Source organism: Cavenderia fasciculata, assembly GCF_000203815.1.
Source record: "Cavenderia fasciculata unplaced genomic scaffold Scf_Dfasci-G-b-205a01.r1-3, whole genome shotgun sequence".
In the NCBI taxonomy this organism is placed as follows: Eukaryota; Evosea; class Eumycetozoa; order Acytosteliales; family Cavenderiaceae; genus Cavenderia; species Cavenderia fasciculata.
In genome coordinates, this window is record NW_004457737.1 from 828,891 (window position 1) to 848,111 (window position 19,221).

The 19,221-nt window shown below is 33.6% G+C and overlaps 8 protein-coding genes across 8 annotated transcripts; 1 reads left to right on the plus strand and 7 right to left on the minus strand.

The window, feature by feature from the left end:
* Positions 1–68: 68 nt before the first annotated feature.
* Positions 69–1,076, minus strand: DFA_03041 (uncharacterized protein; the record flags this gene model as incomplete). The annotated part of the gene is made up of 1 exon (XM_004362591.1): positions 69–1,076. One exon carries the CDS (start codon positions 1,074–1,076, stop codon positions 69–71), a length of 1,008 nt encoding a protein of 335 aa, XP_004362648.1.
* A 167-nt stretch (positions 1,077–1,243) lies between these two features.
* DFA_03042 (RING zinc finger-containing protein) lies at positions 1,244–4,911 on the minus strand (the record flags this gene model as incomplete). Its single annotated transcript, XM_004362592.1, has 2 exons — positions 1,244–4,215; positions 4,278–4,911. The coding sequence occupies 2 exons, from the start codon at positions 4,909–4,911 to the stop codon at positions 1,244–1,246; spliced, it is 3,606 nt and encodes a 1,201-aa protein (XP_004362649.1).
* A 1,185-nt stretch (positions 4,912–6,096) lies between these two features.
* On the minus strand, positions 6,097–6,971 carry eloA (long chain fatty acid elongase; the record flags this gene model as incomplete). The annotated part of the gene is made up of 2 exons (XM_004362593.1): positions 6,097–6,324; positions 6,393–6,971. The coding sequence occupies 2 exons, from the start codon at positions 6,969–6,971 to the stop codon at positions 6,097–6,099; spliced, it is 807 nt and encodes a 268-aa protein (XP_004362650.1).
* A 1,239-nt stretch (positions 6,972–8,210) lies between these two features.
* DFA_03044 (endonuclease V) lies at positions 8,211–9,187 on the minus strand (the record flags this gene model as incomplete). Its single annotated transcript, XM_004362594.1, has 2 exons — positions 8,211–9,024; positions 9,093–9,187. 2 exons carry the CDS (start codon positions 9,185–9,187, stop codon positions 8,211–8,213), a joined length of 909 nt encoding a protein of 302 aa, XP_004362651.1.
* A 513-nt stretch (positions 9,188–9,700) lies between these two features.
* hpdl-2 (4-hydroxyphenylpyruvate dioxygenase-like protein) lies at positions 9,701–11,287 on the minus strand (the record flags this gene model as incomplete). Its single annotated transcript, XM_004362595.1, has 3 exons — positions 9,701–9,841; positions 9,917–10,186; positions 10,271–11,287. The coding sequence occupies 3 exons, from the start codon at positions 11,285–11,287 to the stop codon at positions 9,701–9,703; spliced, it is 1,428 nt and encodes a 475-aa protein (XP_004362652.1).
* Positions 11,288–12,165: 878 nt separating this feature from the next.
* DFA_03046 (uncharacterized protein) lies at positions 12,166–13,379 on the minus strand (the record flags this gene model as incomplete). The annotated part of the gene is made up of 2 exons (XM_004362596.1): positions 12,166–12,401; positions 12,488–13,379. 2 exons carry the CDS (start codon positions 13,377–13,379, stop codon positions 12,166–12,168), a joined length of 1,128 nt encoding a protein of 375 aa, XP_004362653.1.
* Positions 13,380–13,598: 219 nt separating this feature from the next.
* Positions 13,599–15,620, minus strand: cblA-2 (RING zinc finger-containing protein; the record flags this gene model as incomplete). The annotated part of the gene is made up of 2 exons (XM_004362597.1): positions 13,599–14,472; positions 14,551–15,620. 2 exons carry the CDS (start codon positions 15,618–15,620, stop codon positions 13,599–13,601), a joined length of 1,944 nt encoding a protein of 647 aa, XP_004362654.1.
* Positions 15,621–17,297: 1,677 nt separating this feature from the next.
* On the plus strand, positions 17,298–18,662 carry DFA_03048 (uncharacterized protein; the record flags this gene model as incomplete). The annotated part of the gene is made up of 2 exons (XM_004362598.1): positions 17,298–17,465; positions 17,610–18,662. The coding sequence occupies 2 exons, from the start codon at positions 17,298–17,300 to the stop codon at positions 18,660–18,662; spliced, it is 1,221 nt and encodes a 406-aa protein (XP_004362655.1).
* Between the last annotated feature and the right edge of the window lie 559 nt (positions 18,663–19,221).

Here is a 19,221-nt window from a genome sequence, read left to right on the forward strand (position 1 = left end):
TACCATTTTATAAACACAATTAACACACATAAACAATATGTACTATAGTTTTTGTTTTTCATAACCTTTTAATTAAAATCATTTATTAATAAACCTTTGTTTAATTGAGTTGCTTTAGTTGTAAACCAATGAGCTGTTGCAATGTCCATGATAGCAGTACCTGCTGATTTGTAGAGGGTAATGTCTGATGGTGATGTACGAGCTTTGATCTTGCCTGTGAGTACGTCTCCCAGAGGTCCGAGGATATGTGATTCTTTGATGACACCTTGTTCAAGCGGAGCAGCCAGGTCACCACTGACAATACATGAACTCAACTCGTCGACGATGACGCGACTGTTGACAACGGCGTCATTGTCGACTTCTCGGTCTTTGGGAGAGGCCGTACCAACACATATAATGTGGGTACCGGGCTTGACAACCTTTCCATTGAATAGTGGTGTGGATGAACTGGTTGCAGTCACAATAATATCAGCCTTGGCTGCCAATTCATCACCCTTGCCTTCAACCAATCGGATCTTTTCAGTTGACACATGATATGTAGTTTTTAAACGTTCCAAAAGGTTGTTTCCACTTTCCATTCTACGACACCCAATGATCACCTCTTCAAGGTTGGGAAATTCCGTCATCAATGCGAGTATGTGTGATTCTGCTTGAAGACCAGACCCAAAGACCACCATGATCTTTGCATCCTTTTTAGCCATGATCCTTGCCGATACAGCAGACCCTGCAGCCGTTCTAAACCCAGTAATGTAGGTACCAGCCAACAAAGCCTTGGGCATGCCAGTGTGCGTATCGGCCAAATAGATCGATGCGGGTACCACGGGAAGATTCTTCTTTGCATTGTCGGGATACACCGACACTACCTTGCAACCCAATCCCACACCCTCTACAAACGATGGTTTGAAGTAGGTGCCTCCCGTGATCTTATCGGCTCCCTGGGCCTCTAGATTGATCAGAATTCTATGTGGTGTAATAGTTTGATTGTTTGATTGTCTTTCAAATACATCATACACTACATCTATGATCTCTTTCCAATCACATAATTCTAATATATCTTTTTCTTTTAATATTAACATTATTTGTTCAAAAGTAATTTAAAAGAAACACAATCATCATTGCATTCTTAAAAACTTTTAATGTGCGATCCTTCTGCAAAAAGAGATATTAAAAATTTAATTTACAATTGGTTCGAGAGAGTTGTTTGGTCAATTTACACAAAGATAATAATCGGATTTGATTTGATTTATTTTAATTTTGAAGAACATAAAGGACATCCTTGTTCTTCGATACAAGTTTGATGGTACGAATGACCACAATAGGGGAAAATAATGACAGATGGAGGTGTGACACCAAGAAAAGAGGACTCTGGATTTTCAATCAATGGCAATGTACATATGGGACAGGATCCATTTTGAAGTTCGGTTTCGGTACCCCAATGGAAACTAGAATCCTCAAAGAATTGAGGTGTAATGCCCAAGTCTATACTATTGTTGTTTTGTAGTGTCAAAATTGATGATTTTTGTTGTTGTTGTTGTTGATGGTGATGATGATTATAATATTTCAAATCTTGATCTACTAGAGACCAAATTTGAGGAGAAAGATTCATTGGTTTCTTTGTCCAGAGATAGCTATCCAATCTAGATAGAATTTCGTGTGAAATGAGTTTACGATGATACAATGACCACTTTCCATTACGAATCCATTCTGAAAATACATCTGATGGTAAAACACATGTATCAAACAATTGAGAGTCGTTTAACAACTCTATAGCTTGTAATGGTCCAATAGAACGTCCCATCAATCTTGCAATAAATTCTTCCGAAATTTCATATTCCAAAAGAGTATTATTATTATTATTATTAAAAGAATAATCTTCTTCTTCTTCTCTTTCTTTTTCACCTTTTTCACCCTGTCTACCTTGTTTTTTATAAAATTCTCTTTGATTTGTCATTTCAATTAATAAAGTTGACCAATGATATTGATTGATATTATTTTCCATTAATTTGGTTAGCACTTCCTTATTGTCGGTGGAAACTACTAGATGAATCAATTTCTCTACATTGGCATTTGATATTTCTTCATTGTAGGTCAATGACTTTGGTCCATACGATCGGTAGAGATGGTAGTAGATGAGATATAAACCTTCAAAAAAGCCAATCGATCTACATATATCTTCGAGTTTGGTCAAACTACAAACATACTCGTTTGCAATGACTCCATTGATAATATTGATCAATACTTGTGATTGTTTCCATTCAACCAAATGTCCTTTAATCATTGGTCTACTTGTTGGTGGTGAGGGGGATGAAGAGGTTGAAGTTGACAGTCCACCACTGATTTGATAATAGAGTTGATTTAAATTTGGTTGATTTAATTTTGAATTACTTTGGAACCATTGTTCTACGAGATCAGAATTGTAACGACAGTCAAACTTGGTCATTAGGTGATTTAAATAGGTTGCCTTTACCAATAGTCTGGAGGCTGGTTGTTTGTTTACAAAGTGGAATATGTTTCGAGGAAGAATCGATGGGTACTGGTTGGCATAGAATACCGATGCTTCTATGGGTTTGATCTCGAGCAAATGTTCAATGTATCTAAACAAGAGCCCAACGTCGCTGGCATTTCTTTCCAACACGACGAGACAGGTGGGGTCGTTGGTGTCGACCAACTGGTTGAGTGTTTGGATGATACGAGAGCTGTGTCTTGCAAAAGAGTCCATTTCCAATAGTTTGTCGATACATCCGTCCCATGCAAGTTGGTTCAAGTGTTTGTAGAGCTTGTTAATGTCCATGTAGGAAAAGTATCGCTCAATGTAGGCACGTGCCACCGACTCGTTCCAACACTTGCAAAGCTTGCCGGTTGATTCGTGGAGACTTGCAATATTGAATCCCAACAAGAAACAACTGGTAATAATCTCATTGATCATGTCATTGGCCGGTATAATATCGACCTTGTGTAGAGATTGTACCCAGATTTGAAGCATTGGTAAAAAGGCTTGATCGTTTCTCTTTACCTTGAATATAACCAATGAGTCAAATGTAACCTTTGTCAATTTCTCCAATACTTCGTATGGTGTTGGTTCGTGTAGAGGTGTCGTTTCAACCAAAGGTGTTGAGGTTGGAGTATTGACTGGTTCAACGACCGTAAGAGTTGGGGTAGTAGATGTTGGTGTTGTTACATTGGTCGTATTATTATTATTATTATTAGAGGTAGTTGTTGGATCTTGATGTTGATGTTGAAGGTTATTTAATAATATCTTGTTTGAAATATTGGTAATTTCAGATTTAATTTCAACTGTTTGTTTTTGAATCGATTTAAATGTATTTCCTGCCAATTGTGTAATTGATGTTGTATTAATTCCTTTAAATAATCCACTTGCTTTTGATGATATGGTTGGAACTTGTTCTTCTTTTTCCTTTTCTTTTTCTTTTTCTTTTTCCTTTTCTTTTTCAGGTTCCAAATCTTTACGAGGTGAGGAATTGGCACTAGTTGTAGTACTTGTAGTAGTAGAAGAAATAGTTGGAGTACTTGTAGTTGCGGTAGTATTTGGATTTGTTAAATTTGATTGACTTGAGGATAGGGGAGATGAGGTGGTTGATGATGGTTGACTATCAGATGAGGGGGGTAGTTGACCTGTTGATTTCTCCTTTTTAACAACAATTTTCTTTTTAACTACTGTTACTTTTCTCTTGGTTGTTGCAGAGGCAGAGGAAGATGAAGATGAACTATCATCGGCGGCGGCAATAGGTGGTTTAGTATCACTAGTTACTGTGGATTCCCCATTGACCGCACTTGATGGTGCAACACTTGGTGATGAATTAGTACTTGTTGCCGCCTTTTTCTTTTTAACAATTGTTTTTCTTGTTGTTGGTGCCGATGTTGTAGAAACCAATGGATCATTTGTAATTTGAATTTCAGAGAATAAATTCTCTTTTGAAATTCTTCTATTATGTGATACATCTTGTGGTTGAACAGTTGGTTGTATTACTGGTGGTTGAACTGTAACTGGTGTTGGAGTTGGAGTTGGAGTTGGAATTGATTGAACTATTGTCGATGGAGGAGGAGGAGGAATTGATCCATTACTTTCACCCAAAGCAGATTTTGTATCTTCATTTATCTCCTTTTCTCTATCAATTGTATCATCTGTATTTGTAAATGAATTTGTACTATTTGTTAATGTATTATCTTGACTTTCATTATTATTATCTTCTGTTCCTAAAATAAATAAAAAATATTAATATTTTAATCAAATATCACTTTATCCAAACCCTACATACCATTTGACGATTCTTGTTTACTACTAGTAGTATCATTTGATTCAGTGATCTCTTTTTTAACTATTTCCTCTTCTTGTGTTGGTGGTAGTACAACTGCTGCTACTACTGTTGGAGTTGGTACGACCGATTCTTCTTCTACTACTGGTACTGCAGTTGTCGTTGTTGTTGTTGTTGTTGTTATTGATTCTACTACTATATGATTATTATTTTCGCTATCTTCAACAATAATTGAAGGTTGAGATAAAATTGGTAAATCAAAACCATGATGAGGAATGGTATGATAAATTCTAGAAAGGATTCTATTTTGTCCATGAAGTACATAGATAGAGTCATCGACGATACATAAGTCTTGAACAAATTGTTGATCCAATCTCCATTCCAATACTTCAACCTCTTCGACATCGATGAGGAGGACAGACTTTTCGTCCCAAGAGATAATGTTTGATCCGTAGGGGAGCAGCTTGGCAAAGATCATTGAACCACCGCCCGTGACTGGAGCATGTGATGGATCCATTGTAAAGGGTGTGACGACCTTACCATCTTCTGGTTTAAAGTTCATAGTGTTGAGTACCTTGCCCTCGACAAAGTCGGCGAGCCATATACGCTTGCCGGGACGACTGGCATAGATGGACATATCGAGACGTGGGTGAAAGCAGGCACCCTGCTTGGTGTTTTCACGCTGCTTCTTGCCAATTGAGATGTTGGACAGCAGACGTCCGCTGACGGTTGGTGCAATCGCATAGTTGATGATCGACGACTTGGTGAGTGTGCTTGCGAGCAGTGTGATGTGCGCCGTGTTGGGTGGATGCTGTGGGTTGGGTGGTGTGGCGATCACATGTAGCTGCACGATACGACTGTCACACTTGGTCAGCAGCTCCGACTCGGACGAGAAGAATGCGAGTGAGCGGCGTGCCTTGGCAACCGACGTGCAGTAGATGTTGCCCAAATCATCACCGCTAAACAGGTACTGGCCACAGACGCTCCACTCGACCGTCGTTAGATCCGTGTCACGTGGATGGTCAGTCATCTTGACGAGGATCTTTTCCTTTTCCTTGCGTACCATCAGGTTGGGTTCGACAATGTAGACGATCTTGTTGGTTGCGACTGCGATCAGGTTCTCGTTGGTTGGACTGATACGCACCGCCAGAATCGAGTCTCTAATGTCGTTGAACGACAGGATCTGTGCAAACACTAGTGTGTCATTGCTCAGTGCAAACGGCTGCTGCACCGGACCCATCGGCACGACCTGCTGGTTGTCAATCTGCTGATTGTGCTGCGTCGGCAGCTGCTTTCTCTCGAAAAAGTACAGACTGCCCGTGTTGGCACCCAGCACCAAGTACCGCGCCGACACATCAAAGCAAGTATACTTTACACGTCCACTACTCCCAATAGGTGATAATACACCATCAATACTTTCTATTGATAGTATCATTTCCTCTGTTACAACAACAACAATATACTAGTATCTCTACTAGCTAGTATCTGTGTATGTGTCTCTTTGTTTTGTTTAAAATATAAATAAAAAGTATGAAATATATAATGTAATGACCTTTTTGCAAAGATGCCTGAAAAGTAATTTGAAATATTCAAAGTCTACTAAAACAAAGACAAAGATTTTTTTTTTTGTTCACCAACTTGATTAATCACTTTTGCTTCATATTTGTATTTGTATTTGTATAATATTATAGTTTATTTATATTAATATATATATATTATTTATTAGTCGTAGTGTGTTTCATTATTATATCCATATTCTTGGATTGTGGTAGATAGATAGATAGGTAGGTAGGTAGGTTCATTTAATTTAATTTAATTTAATTTAATCTTTTTTAATGTTATTTGTAGTTTTATCCTTCTTGGCACTATAACTCTTAAAGTAGAATTGTAAAAAGAGACCGAGGAAACTAAGGATGACAAAGTCGGAAAAGGCAGTACCTCTCAACGACCCATTACATCCACCATTGGATTGGGCATGATAATATCTCCACAAAGAATGGAATGTTAAATCATATACAAATTGTACAATTTGAATACGTGTAATATATTTCTAAAAAAAAAGGAAAAATATTAATATTTTAATATTTAATATTTAATAAGTATTCTGGTTGTATTTACCTTCCACCATGGAGATTGACCCATTTCAGTTTTATAGTAATAATAGTACATTACGATATGAACGAAACAATTGATGGAAATGTCTGCCCATTGGACTGAAGTGTTTTCGCGAAGGTTGGCCCAACACAACCAATAAGTGATAAAGTGATGATAGACATGTAAAAAGATAAGTTTCTTCTTTCTTAGGACGAGGAAGACAGTGTCAAGGAATTCGTATACCTTGGAGAGATAGAATATATAGTACCAAAATTCGGTTCTACCAGCTGTCGTTGGTTTGCAGACCAAGTGTTCCAAACCCTGTGTAGCCTCGTTGGTCAAGAGCGGTATCATCATCCCGAGCAACATGACCAATGACAAGCCGCTGAGGAAAAGGTTGTGTACCACGCAAATACCATGCAACTTTATCTCCTTTCTATTTTTCATGAATTCCTGTAATCCAAATATGACCACCAAGTAAGCAATCGACGCAAACAATGGTGCCCAAACTGTAGAGAATGGCGTCACATCATTCTCCCATTTAAAATTATTAACTGTATTGATTGGATCTGAAATTAATTCTACTATTAAATGTGTTGCCATGATTCTTTTTTAATATATTCTTCCAATCATAAACATATATATATTGATAATTATATAATGATATGTATCTCTGCTGGCTATAAATAAATAAATAAATATATTGACTATTTAATATAAATAAATAAATTAAACCTAAAAATAAACAAAACAGACAGAATTAGTTTAATTTTATGCATTTATCATATGATGTTATAATGATGATTAAAAGAGAGAGAGAGAGAAGAGATAAAGATTGTGTAGCATTCAAATAGATAGATATAAAGTAAAGAGTTTCACATGAAACACATACAATCATATGTTAATGATAAATGTGATTAAATATTATTACATAACAATAACGATAATAATAACAATTGGATTGAAAAAAAATAGTTATGTAGATATAGATAATCTAATCTTTCGTTTTTTTTCTCAAATTATATTATATTTTTTGTTTGTTGTCTATCACCCTCCAATTTCATACCCCCCATTATACAATTGTGTTTTTATCCTGGTAACTTTTCATTGATAATTACCTTTTTCTCTCTGAACACTACTCTTTTAACACTTTCTATCTCTATCTCTACAAAAAAAAAAAAAAACTATAAGTAAGAAAAGAAAGGGTTCTTGTTCTATTCTAAAGAATGTATTTGACCGTTAGAGTGCTCTCTAGAGAACAGCTGACCCCGCGCTAAGAAGAAAGGTCAGTTCTACTCTTTCTTGCTTCAAAACGTTGAACCCCACTGACTTTGTCGTTTTTTTCAATTTTTTTGAGGTGATCCCTCGTCTGAACAACGACCTTGCCTTGCAATATCTCATTCCTAAAAAGGAAGTGCATGGGTAGATAGGTAGGTGAGGCCGACAATAATAAATAGTAATGTAATACTTTATAGTTTGATTGAATGATGACTATACTATACTTACACTAACGATAATCTTGTGAGGGTTGGCAGGTTGTGATGACGATGACTATGATGAAAACAATTCTATTCTTATGAGGATCTTTTTTTTGAACAACAAAAGAAGATATTATATTTTAAAATTTTATTCTGTCGTTTCGTAAATTTAATTCTTTTTAATGATAATTATGACGTGATTTCGGGAAATAGAAGGAAGGTCAAACCATCGTACGAGCTGTTGGAACTTTCGACTCTCTCTCCAAATCTTTATTGGGGGGGTGGGAACTTCATCAACTTCATCTAATCGAAAGATTGATTGATTAATTGATTTCTAATTATAAATATATTTACATTATTATTATTATTCGTTAGTTGTTGTCGTGCTTGTAGTGGTCGCGGTCGTAGTTGTAGTAGGCGAAGGAATAGGTGAAGGTTTATAATTCTTTCTAATGAAATCACGAGATAATAGATCAGCTTGTCTTACAGGTTCAGGGATACGGTTGGATGTAGTACAAGCTTGAACAACTTGAAGTGATGAGGCAAGAGAGAGACGGTGACCTACTGATACAAAGATTGGGTTTTTAGAGTTGATGTGACTGAGTACTGCTGATCCCCACACAGTACCACTGTCACCGGTAAGGTCGTAATGGTCGCCTGCTTGTTTACACTGTTGAGAAAAGGCAGTTTTGACAGCCTTAGTGTCTAGACCATCGACGTGAAAGAATGTCTTTCCAATACCAATAGTTGGCAGGTCGCAGAGCACACCCAAATGACACGCCAAACCAAATGCACGTGGATGCAAGAATCCATTACCGTCGACCAACAGTACTTGTGGATAGAATCGTGGGTGTTGTGTCTTGACACGATCGATCAACCTAGTGAGTGAAGGACACTCTCTAAATGCGAGAAATCCAGGTATATAAGGTAGATCCAACTTTACAAACTCCATCTCTTTATGTACCACTTTAAGTGATGGATACTCTAATATAATCAATGATGCACATGCATCTTCATCATTATCTTTTACAAAACTTATATCAACTCCTCCAACATATTTTAATGTCGTACTTGTAGTAGTACTAGTACTAGTACTATTACTATTGTTATTATTGTTTGGTATGACCCAATCTATTTGATCATGTGTAATATGTTTTGTTTTCAATTCATTTTGTATACTATATATCATCAATCAAATCATATAAATATAAACATGTTTACTCTTTGTTCAATCAAGACAACATACACTATCCATTGACTTTCAATTTCTTTATATTCTTCACTATTCTTTTGATTGTAAACTTCTTGAGGTTGATGGACTTCTTCATCTTGATTATCCATTCTTACTTTAATTATTAATAAAAATTTATATTAAATGAAATGACTTTTGTCCGAGCAAGCTGAATAAGTCTTTTAGTTGTTTTTTGTACTTTCTCAATTTCATATACAGTTATAATACATTATTATTAGTTAAATTTTTGTCTTCTTTGCTATCTTTTTTTAGATAATCTAAAAAACTTCTTCTTCTCAATACAGACACTCCCCTCAAGTTCGTGAATACATCTATCTCTTTCTTACCATTATTTTTTTCATGTCTGTAGATGTATTGGTTCCTTCAAAAACAAGATCATTCAGCTAGTAGTTTCCATTTCGCAAGTCACACAAAAGGGGAAGCTTCTTTGAAATTCATCTCTTGTTTGGGTTATGATAAGATAAGATAAGAATCTCAAAGGAACTTCCCCTGCAACTTAAAGTTGTGGTTGTTGTATCCATGCTGCCAATTCCAATTCATCAATTGAAGACTTCTCTGGTTCAATAAATAAAATAAATATAATAATATATTATATTTTTATTTTAAAATTGATCTTTTTTCCTTTGCATTTCTACCGCTTCGAATAATGCTTTAATATTTCCTTTACCAAATCCAATGGCTCCACATCTCTGTACCAATTCAAAAAATAATGTTGGACTATCACCAATAGGCTTTGTAAAAATCTAAGAAAAAACAAACAAATATTAATTAATACAATAAATATTAATTATTAATACTTGATTATTATTATTACTTACTTGTAAAATGAATTTATCTATAGATTCAATAGAGTAGTCAGAATCTATGAGTATTCTAAAAGTTTTGAGATTATCAATTTCACATTGACTTAGTGTCGATAGGATGAAATCCAATTCTTTTCTATTTTTTAAATTGTCGTAATACGTGTCTGGCGCTTCAATAAATTCCATCTGTCCATATTTCGATCTGGCATAATTAACAGCCTTGTAAATATCACTTGTATTAAATGCTAAATGTTGTATCCCAGATCCACCATTAAAATCTAAATACTAAAAATATGATATTAGTATCTTTAACAAAAAAAGAATATCATTTCCATGTTTTGTTTTGTTTTGTTTTCTATTTTAACATACTTGTTCAACTTGACCTTTACCATTTTCAAAACCTTCAGACATTACCCACATGATGGTAGGAAGATGAGATTTTGAATGAGCAGGTTGATTGGATAGGACGACCATTTTTAATCCAATGTCCTCGTCGACCTTTATGTTGAAAAAATTAAGTTCCTCTTTTTTCTCTACAATCACAGGGATCTCTTCTCGAGCTCCCTCTTGCACCGAGAGTAGGTTGAATTTTAAACAATCTTGATACCATTTTACATATTCATCCATTGTACCATGAACTATACATGTTGCAATATGATCTATTGAATGTATATATTGACCGGCTGGATTTAATTCCAAATCATTAAAATCCTCTTTAAATAATTCTTTGGTAATTGGTCGGAATTGTGGATAATAATATTTTAAAATTGATTCATATGTTGATAGTTGTACAATATTATTATTATTTTTGTTATTATTATTATTATTATTATTATTATTTACAAGTGATCTAGAAACAAAGGAATGAGTAATATCTTTGAATGGAGATTGAATGGTTGAAGTGGTTGTTTTAATTTCCTTTCCAAAAGTAGTATTACTCGAGGATGGGGATTGGATAGAAATGGCTCCATGAGAGACTGCATTATCATGTACAGCTTTGACATTGTGACAATTAAAAGTGACACTTTTGACAAAGTCACCACTATGTGATTGTAACATTGAATAGAAAGATTGGTCTGAGCCAGGTCTCACCGATGTTGTTACGAGGATCGATTGGTATGGTAGAGTTGGCAACTCACCTCCCTCAACCGCTGTTTTTCCATTTGATTGTTGTTGTTCTGCCAATGCCTCTAATGTTCTCTTGTTGACTGCAACATATTGTGTTCGTGTTGACGACGGTGATTGAAAAATGCCAATGACCTTGTACTGAAGTGGTTGTAGATAACATTTTACAAATGATTTTGCATTGCCAACCCAGAATTCTACCGATTCGACACTGTTGATTGAACAGTGCAAAGAAGGTTGATCATCATTTATAGATATCATTATATGTGAAAAGAGTTTTGATTGATTGAATGATTGAATGAATGAATAAAAGAATGAATATGATTGGTGATCACTTTTTTTTCTTTTTTGTAAGTAAAAGTACGACTAGAAGTATATTTATACTCTTCTATTGGAAGGATGAAAGAGAGAGTGAGTGCGTTGCGTTATTGGGTTGTTGTTGTTATTGTTGTTATTGTTATATTATATCAAAACCTGAACACGTGTTGCAGATGCTTTGTCCCAAACAGAACTAAATGTTTTAAAATTTTATTGTTTTCGGCACACCCCCAATTGCCCACGTAATTGGTTGCAGCAACCGACTGATTTGCATTGGGATCTTGTGATTCCAACAACAAACAATAAACAACTGGGTTTTGGGAAACTCGTCCTAGCAACAACTGTGTCGCCAACCGTCTCTAACTGGTAGTTTACACATCTCTTGTTGATACCATGTGTATGTTGTGATATCACACACACACATTTACATATATTTGTATGTATAAGAAATATATATCTTTGAATGTCTGTCTGTCTGTCTGTCTGTCTCCCACGATGGGAACATGGATCCATTTTCGTGTGTAGTGTTAGTGGTGGGTAAATATTTAGATCTCTCTGTGAATCTGTGTTTTTCTTTTTTTGTTTTATTTGTTTGAAAAAATATCTTTAAACTCTGTATACATATATACATGCACGACGACTCCTTAATTTGTTTATTATTCAGACTATTGTTGGTCGGTTCGAGGGTTAATGAAAAAAAAGTGGTGGTTGTCAATATATATATATATCTCTCTCTCTCTATCTTTCTACTTGTTTCTATCTATTTACTAAATATTGTTTGTTTTGTTTTGTTTTGTTTTGGGGTAAATATATTTATTTGGTTAAATATGGGAATACCAATTTGCCAAACCCAAAGCAGCCTCTATGGCAATTAATGCTATAATAATTCTTTCTAATCTGATGGAGTGACTATGCTTCATCTCGTCATTGATAACGTCATAGATGCCACTAATTAGGTTGAGACGTTCATTCATGATTCTAACTCGTTTGTCAATCTCGCAATGTCCTCTTGCTATTTTATATATTCCTTCTCCTTCTGTATGTTCCCAAAAATGTTCTAAATAATAAATAAATAAATAAATTCTTTTTCTTGCTCCATTTTTGATTTCTTTTTCCATTTCTTTTTGATTTCTTTTTTCTTACCTGGAGTATCAATAATATCAGTATGAAGATTTAAAAAGTTTCTAATCTTCATTTGTTCACCTAATTGTTTGACAATATCTCTTTTTGAAAAATGGGCAATGGTACCATGTTTGGCTAGTTCATCTGGTATATTTTCAACCTTTTGAGCAAGTTTGTAGACGTGAGCTTCGATGAGGTTGAGTCGAACGGATTGAGCCAATGCATAAGAGGTGGCAAACATCTCGTTGAAACGTTCAGTGTGTGACGATGACAGTGTAATGAGTTCTTTGTATCTAGATTCAATGTCAAACTTTGTGTTTCCTCCCAAATGACCTTCGACATAGGAAAAGGTGTCGTGTTCGGGTGAGTAGGGATCGACACTATACTGTTTGAGCCATGTAAACAGAGTGTCCTTGGCGTCGGTTGGAATACCCCACAATACAACACAACCAAACGATGGAAAGATATAGACGTCACCACCAACCTTTCCATTTGTATTCTTTGCATATCTTAACCACATGACATTGCTCACTGGGAAAACCTTGTCAAGTGAAAAGTCTTGTGGAAGATCAGAAACGTTTCGCTGTATAGATTTACTAATACAGTAAGCCGAACATTGTAATACTTGTTGTTTCGTTTCATCTAAAGTAGAAGAAGAAGAGGCAGACTCTTTTGATTCCCTATTACTCCATGTTGATGATCTTTTATAATTTCTTGTTTGAAATGTATATTCTTCTTTTCTTTTCAATATCAATGATGTTGATGATAATGATGATCTATTGTTTAAACCAGTAGTAGTTGTTGTAGTTGTAAATAGTGATCTTGTGGTGATGGGTGTAAAGGAAGGTGATGATATATTTAGACAAGAAGATAAAACTTTTGAACGTTGATTGATGATTGATCGACCCAACATAATTATCTGTGTCTGTGTGTATATATGTGTGTTTTATATAAATAAAGACAATTGATAAAAAAGATGAATCTTTAAACTTTTTAAATTGTTTGTTTGTCGGACAAAACGCAAAAAATCCCAAGCGACGTCGTAATTACTACTTTTAAGAAAATAATATTAAATAATATTTATTAAATAGGGTTGATTAGAATGATATTATTATTACTAGTTTAAGGGTTGTTAGTTTGATCTAAAGATTGTAATGATTCTTGAAATGGGGCTACGACAGATTGGACAAGTTTTCAATTTCCCTGAACATGATAGACAACAACTTAGATGTCCACACTCCAAAAACACTGTATTGATCACATTGTCCATACACACTACACATATATCCTTTTCTGTTAATCCAGTTGGTGTATTTGATCCTGAAAATGAAGAAGTAGAAGAAGTAGAATTATTATTATTATTATTATTGGTATCAGGTGAAGATGATGATTTTTCTTTTTTCTTTTTCTTTCTTGTTGTTGTTGGTGATATTCCATTATTATTATTATTATTATTATTATTATTATTATTATTATTATTATTACTACTTGATGATGATGATGATGATGGTGATTTACTTAATACAGATTCACTTATAAACATTGCATTTGGTGAGTTACTATTATTTATATTATTATTATTATTATTATTATTATTTGTTTCATTATTGATGTTTGATGGAATTGTGATAATGATTGGAGGAGATTTTGGTAATTGATTATTCGATAATTCATCTTTGACTATTTTTACATTTGCTTCAATGTTTACTAGTTGATCGGATGGAGGGAATAGAGAAGATTCAACGGGTCCAATGGCAAACTTTAGACGAGAGGAAAAGTTTAAAACAAATTCAGTCAGGTTTTTAAATATTTCAGGTGGTTGCAATAGAGACAATCCATTCGACACTGGATACAACAAACAATGTTTAATCTGATTCGAAGACTCTACAAAGGTAACTGCAAATGCTCCTGGATAAGTCTTACTAAACCGTATAATATAATTTCCAAATGATTTCTTTTCTAAAAATCTTGTTGCTTCTACTCCCGATACAAATCCACTCATTATCCTTGGAAAAGAGAAACAAGTAAATAAATTGATTAACTAATTAAATATAAAGATCAAATCAATATTTTAATTTACATACTTTGAATTTATACTATCAATTAGATTCCTAAGAGATGATTGAAATGGACCAAACCATTTTAAAAAAGTGAGTACTTTGTAGGGACTGACGAAACCATCTTGAGTAAAATCGATAATATGACGAAAGTTTTCTTCATAGTCTGATACGACAATGTTGAAATGTGTCTGAATGGTAGCAAAAAAGATTGGCCATGCTACAAGTACCGTATTTTCACCAAACCTTTTAATCCACATTTCTTTTGCATCACTTGGTAATAATGTAGTTGCATTGAATAAATTATTTATCATTGTTGTTGTTGTAGTATTAGTTGATGTATTGGTTGTATTAGTTGTATTAGTTTTGGTAGTTTCAATCATTGGAAATAGAGCCAATAATTGATCAACTGATTGTTTCAATAGTGAATCGTTTTTGAGTACTTTGGTAACAATCAATTTTAATAGATTGGTAGGCATTTGTTTCATTTCATTTAGTAGAGTGTATAGTGTCAATAGTAATGAATAGATTCTAAATACATTCATATTGAAACTAGTATCTCCATGGATTGATACCATCTCTACTGAATCAACTCCACTTTTTCGCACTATTCCATTATTATTGTTGTTGTTGTTGTTGTTGTTATTTGTAGATAATAATTGTTTACCAATATAAAGTTTCAATGATGATTTGATAAAGGTGATGGTATTGTTCAACTCTGAGAATTCACTCTCTGTCAATACTTGATTTTTGTTTGGTTGTTTTAATTCAAATGCCAACTTTGCAACCATCTCTAATTGTACTAAACAATCATCAATCTTGTATGATAAATCTATTGTAGTAGGTGTTGTTGTTGTAGTAGTAGTAGTAGGTTGAATATACCTTATTGATGAAGAGGAAGAAGGAGATGAAGAAAAGGTTGTTGTATTATTAAATGATGGTACAGATAAAAATAATGGTACATTTGATGATTGTGATTGTGATGAAGGTGGTGATGAAGATAAAGGTATAGATGAAGAAGGTCTATTATTACTAGTTGTACTAGTTGTAGTAGTAGTACTAGTTGCAGTAGTAGTAGTCGTACTGGTTGATGACATTTCTTCTTCCATTTAGACTGCGGATTATGATGATGATGATGATGTTGTTGTTGTTGTTATTGATATTATAGTCATGAGTGAGGATGATGTTCTTGTAAATTTAATTGATGTTTGTTAATCTGTTCTATCGTAGTTCTTCAATCGAATGGTCTAAAATTCAAGTCATTCAAATGAAATGACACACTTTGCTTTGTTGTTGGGTTGGAGGATGCAAAGAAAGTGTCAAGCCCTTTTTTGTATTATTTTTAGAACCAACACACACAAAATAGTGAAGAGGGAAGGAAGGAATGGTTTCTTGTTGATGAGAAGAAAAATCGAATCGCAAAGGAAAGAAAATCTTTGAATTGATGTCTAAAACTAAATTTTAAAAAAAATAGTAATAATATAATAATAATAATAACAATAGATAAAAGAGTGTACACTCTTTCCTCTTTGTTTCAAACAACCAACTAACTAAACTAAACTCTTCTCTCTCCTCTTGTATGATTCCAAACTTTTTTTGTATCGGTTCCCCCTTGGCTGGGAGAGGAGGGAGTTGTTCACATCAGAGCTAAAGGGCCCTTTCCCCCTCTCCTCTTTGGTATAATCGTTCTTTTAATATTCATGTTCTTTAAAGATTTGAAACAGAAACAAAAAGAAAAGATCCAAACCAAAAACACAAAACAGTGACCAAAAGCTCTTATTTTTTTTGAATATTCTCTTTTTTTTCTACTTATCATCATGTGACCCCTTTCTTGACGGGTTAACATAATTCTATTTGCAACATCCTTCACTAGTTCTCCTATCTATCTGATAGATAATAGTCTAAAATGAAATGATAAATCATGATAAATCATGATATATGTCAACGACGATGGCAACAACAAACAATCAATAATAACAACACTACAATGAACGAATGATCAATCAAACCCGATAATGCATCACTCAATCAAAATCAAATCGATTATCATATCCCACCAACCAACCAGCCAACCATCAAATTTTCCTCTCTCTCTCTCTACCACTTCGAATCGTACAACTAGTTATTTTTGTTTGATGGTAATAGTACGCACTTACACGCTTGCGCAATAACAATGTGGGAGTGTTTTGGTTCTACTCGTTTACTTTTTTAGTAAACCAACACTACTATTATTTGTATTTTCTTTTCAAAATCATCATTCAGTTCAATCCTCCTCCTCCTCCCTATTGTTACAGAGAGGATACTCTATGTGTATTGGATATATTCTAAAAGAAAAAAAAGTATATTATAATGAATGAATGCGTAAAAACACAATTAACAATTAATTATCATCATTCTTGATTGTTTGTTTGTTTGTTAGTCAGTCAGTGTCTGTCTTTTGTTAATTTGGGATTAGTATATAGTTGAACAATAATATTTCTTTTTTTTTTTCTTTCCAAAACAAATAATAATTATTTTTTTTTTTGTAAAATCTATTATTGTAAAACCTTCCAACCAGACATTAAAGATCTATTTTTCTTTTGAATCTCTATTACTTTTTTTTTTTTTTAAATTACAAAAAAACAATAATAATATTACAATTAAATTAATTAAACAGTACATACAGTAATAATAATAATAATAACAAATCAATTTAATTAGTTATTTATTTATTTATTTATTTATTATTTTCCTTTGTGTGTAAATATTTGTTTTTTATTTATTTTAAAAATACAATGTTGGTTGAATGTAGATTTTGTTTGGAAGAATTGGAAGTTGAAGAAGGGGATCAACAGCAACATCAACAACAACAACAGACATCATTGGACGACGTAGACCAACCATTGGAAAAGGTTTCATCATCATCATCAACACAATGTCAATATATGGAATTTACACCAATTGTAAGGTCGAAAAAGAAAAAGAGGGATATTGGAAATAGATTAGTTCGACCTTGTGCATGCAAGGGGACACAGCAACACGTCCATGTAAAGTGTTTGTGCCAATGGATTGCCAAGTGCAACAAGTGGTATTGCACCATTTGTCAGCGTGTCTATAACTTGTCACCTTCGCAACTCCATTATTGCGTGGTCAAGTTGCAGCGTCGTGGTGTACTCAAAAACCTGCCACCCATTTATTCGCACAATGATTTTTCCAGAAGTAGCTATTTCGTATTGCTTATCATCATGGGTACATTGTCCATGTTGATGTTACCATCAACTCTACCAACTCAGCAGTTGTTACAACCTCAACAACACTATATTTTGCAATCACCTCATCATCATCATCATAAAAGTATAGTTACTACTACTACGACCATGACTACTACCTCTACTACTGCTGGTGAGGTAGGTGGAATAGGAGGAGGAATAGGAGGAGGAGGAGGAGGAATGTCAGTACTCTCAATCAGTACTCAACACCACCATCATCCCCATATACTCTCATTTGACAATCACTCTTATAGTCATCGAAACAGTCTCTTGTCTACCATTTTAAAGGCTCCCAATCATTTAATCCAAGATCTTTTTTCAAGTTTACCATTCAAGATTTTAAATAATAATTTAAAATTAACCTTGGATCATTTTTCAATTGACAATCAAAATAATCAAAATCAAAATCAAAATAATAATAATATAGAACATAATAATATAGTTTATCCATCAACTAGTACAACTACAACTATAACCAATCAATTGGAATATGAAATGAAAACAAATATTCAATGTCAAATTGATAATAATGGAATTGGTGTTTTATCAAAATATCATCCTTTAAATTGTTTTAAAGATAAACATCAAAATAATCAAAATAATCAAAATAATAATAATGGATTATTCAAAGTTGAAAAAGAGAAAAATCAATTTAAATTTAATAATAATCAAAATAATCAAAATAATAATATTCCATATATATTAAATTTGGATCATTATAATATTCCATCAAATATGAACAAATCTAAAAATGGTCTTTCAATGACAACAACAACGACAACAAAGACAACAACAACCCATCATCATCATCATTTATTAGAATCTGTACCCATTTCAACAAATCAATCACCTCTAATTGATTTGTTTTGCAATATTATACAAATATGTTAACAGAGATAGATAGAGAGAGACATAGAGAGAGAATCTAGAAAAAAATTAAAATTACCCAATGAATAAAAATATCATTTCCCATCAATTGTATAAAAATGATCTATAACCCCCAACAATGATGTAATTATTGGAAATCGTATTCGATTTGATTTAAATTGGGCAATAATATTAATATATTTGTTTGTTTTTGGTTTCATTGATTATAGTTCAAAACCAAAATTGATTTATTTATTTATTTTTGGATTGTTTTATCATACTCTTCAACCTCTCCCCACTTCTTTTGGAATAAATCAAACCACACTCGTTTTCCATTGATGGACTGACAACCAGTAGGGAAAAACAAAAATACACTACATACGGATTGTGTGTGTTGAAAATCAATATCCGGTCATTCATTGTTTGTGTGTGTGTGTGTGTGTATGTGTTTACCATTGTGATTTGTCGGACATTGTCTGTCTGTCCCCTTTTATCATTTCATCAGCGAATCTGTACAGATCGAATTGTATTCCTTTAATTGGTTCAAGTTTTTAAAACATGATTTATATAAAAGGATTCATAT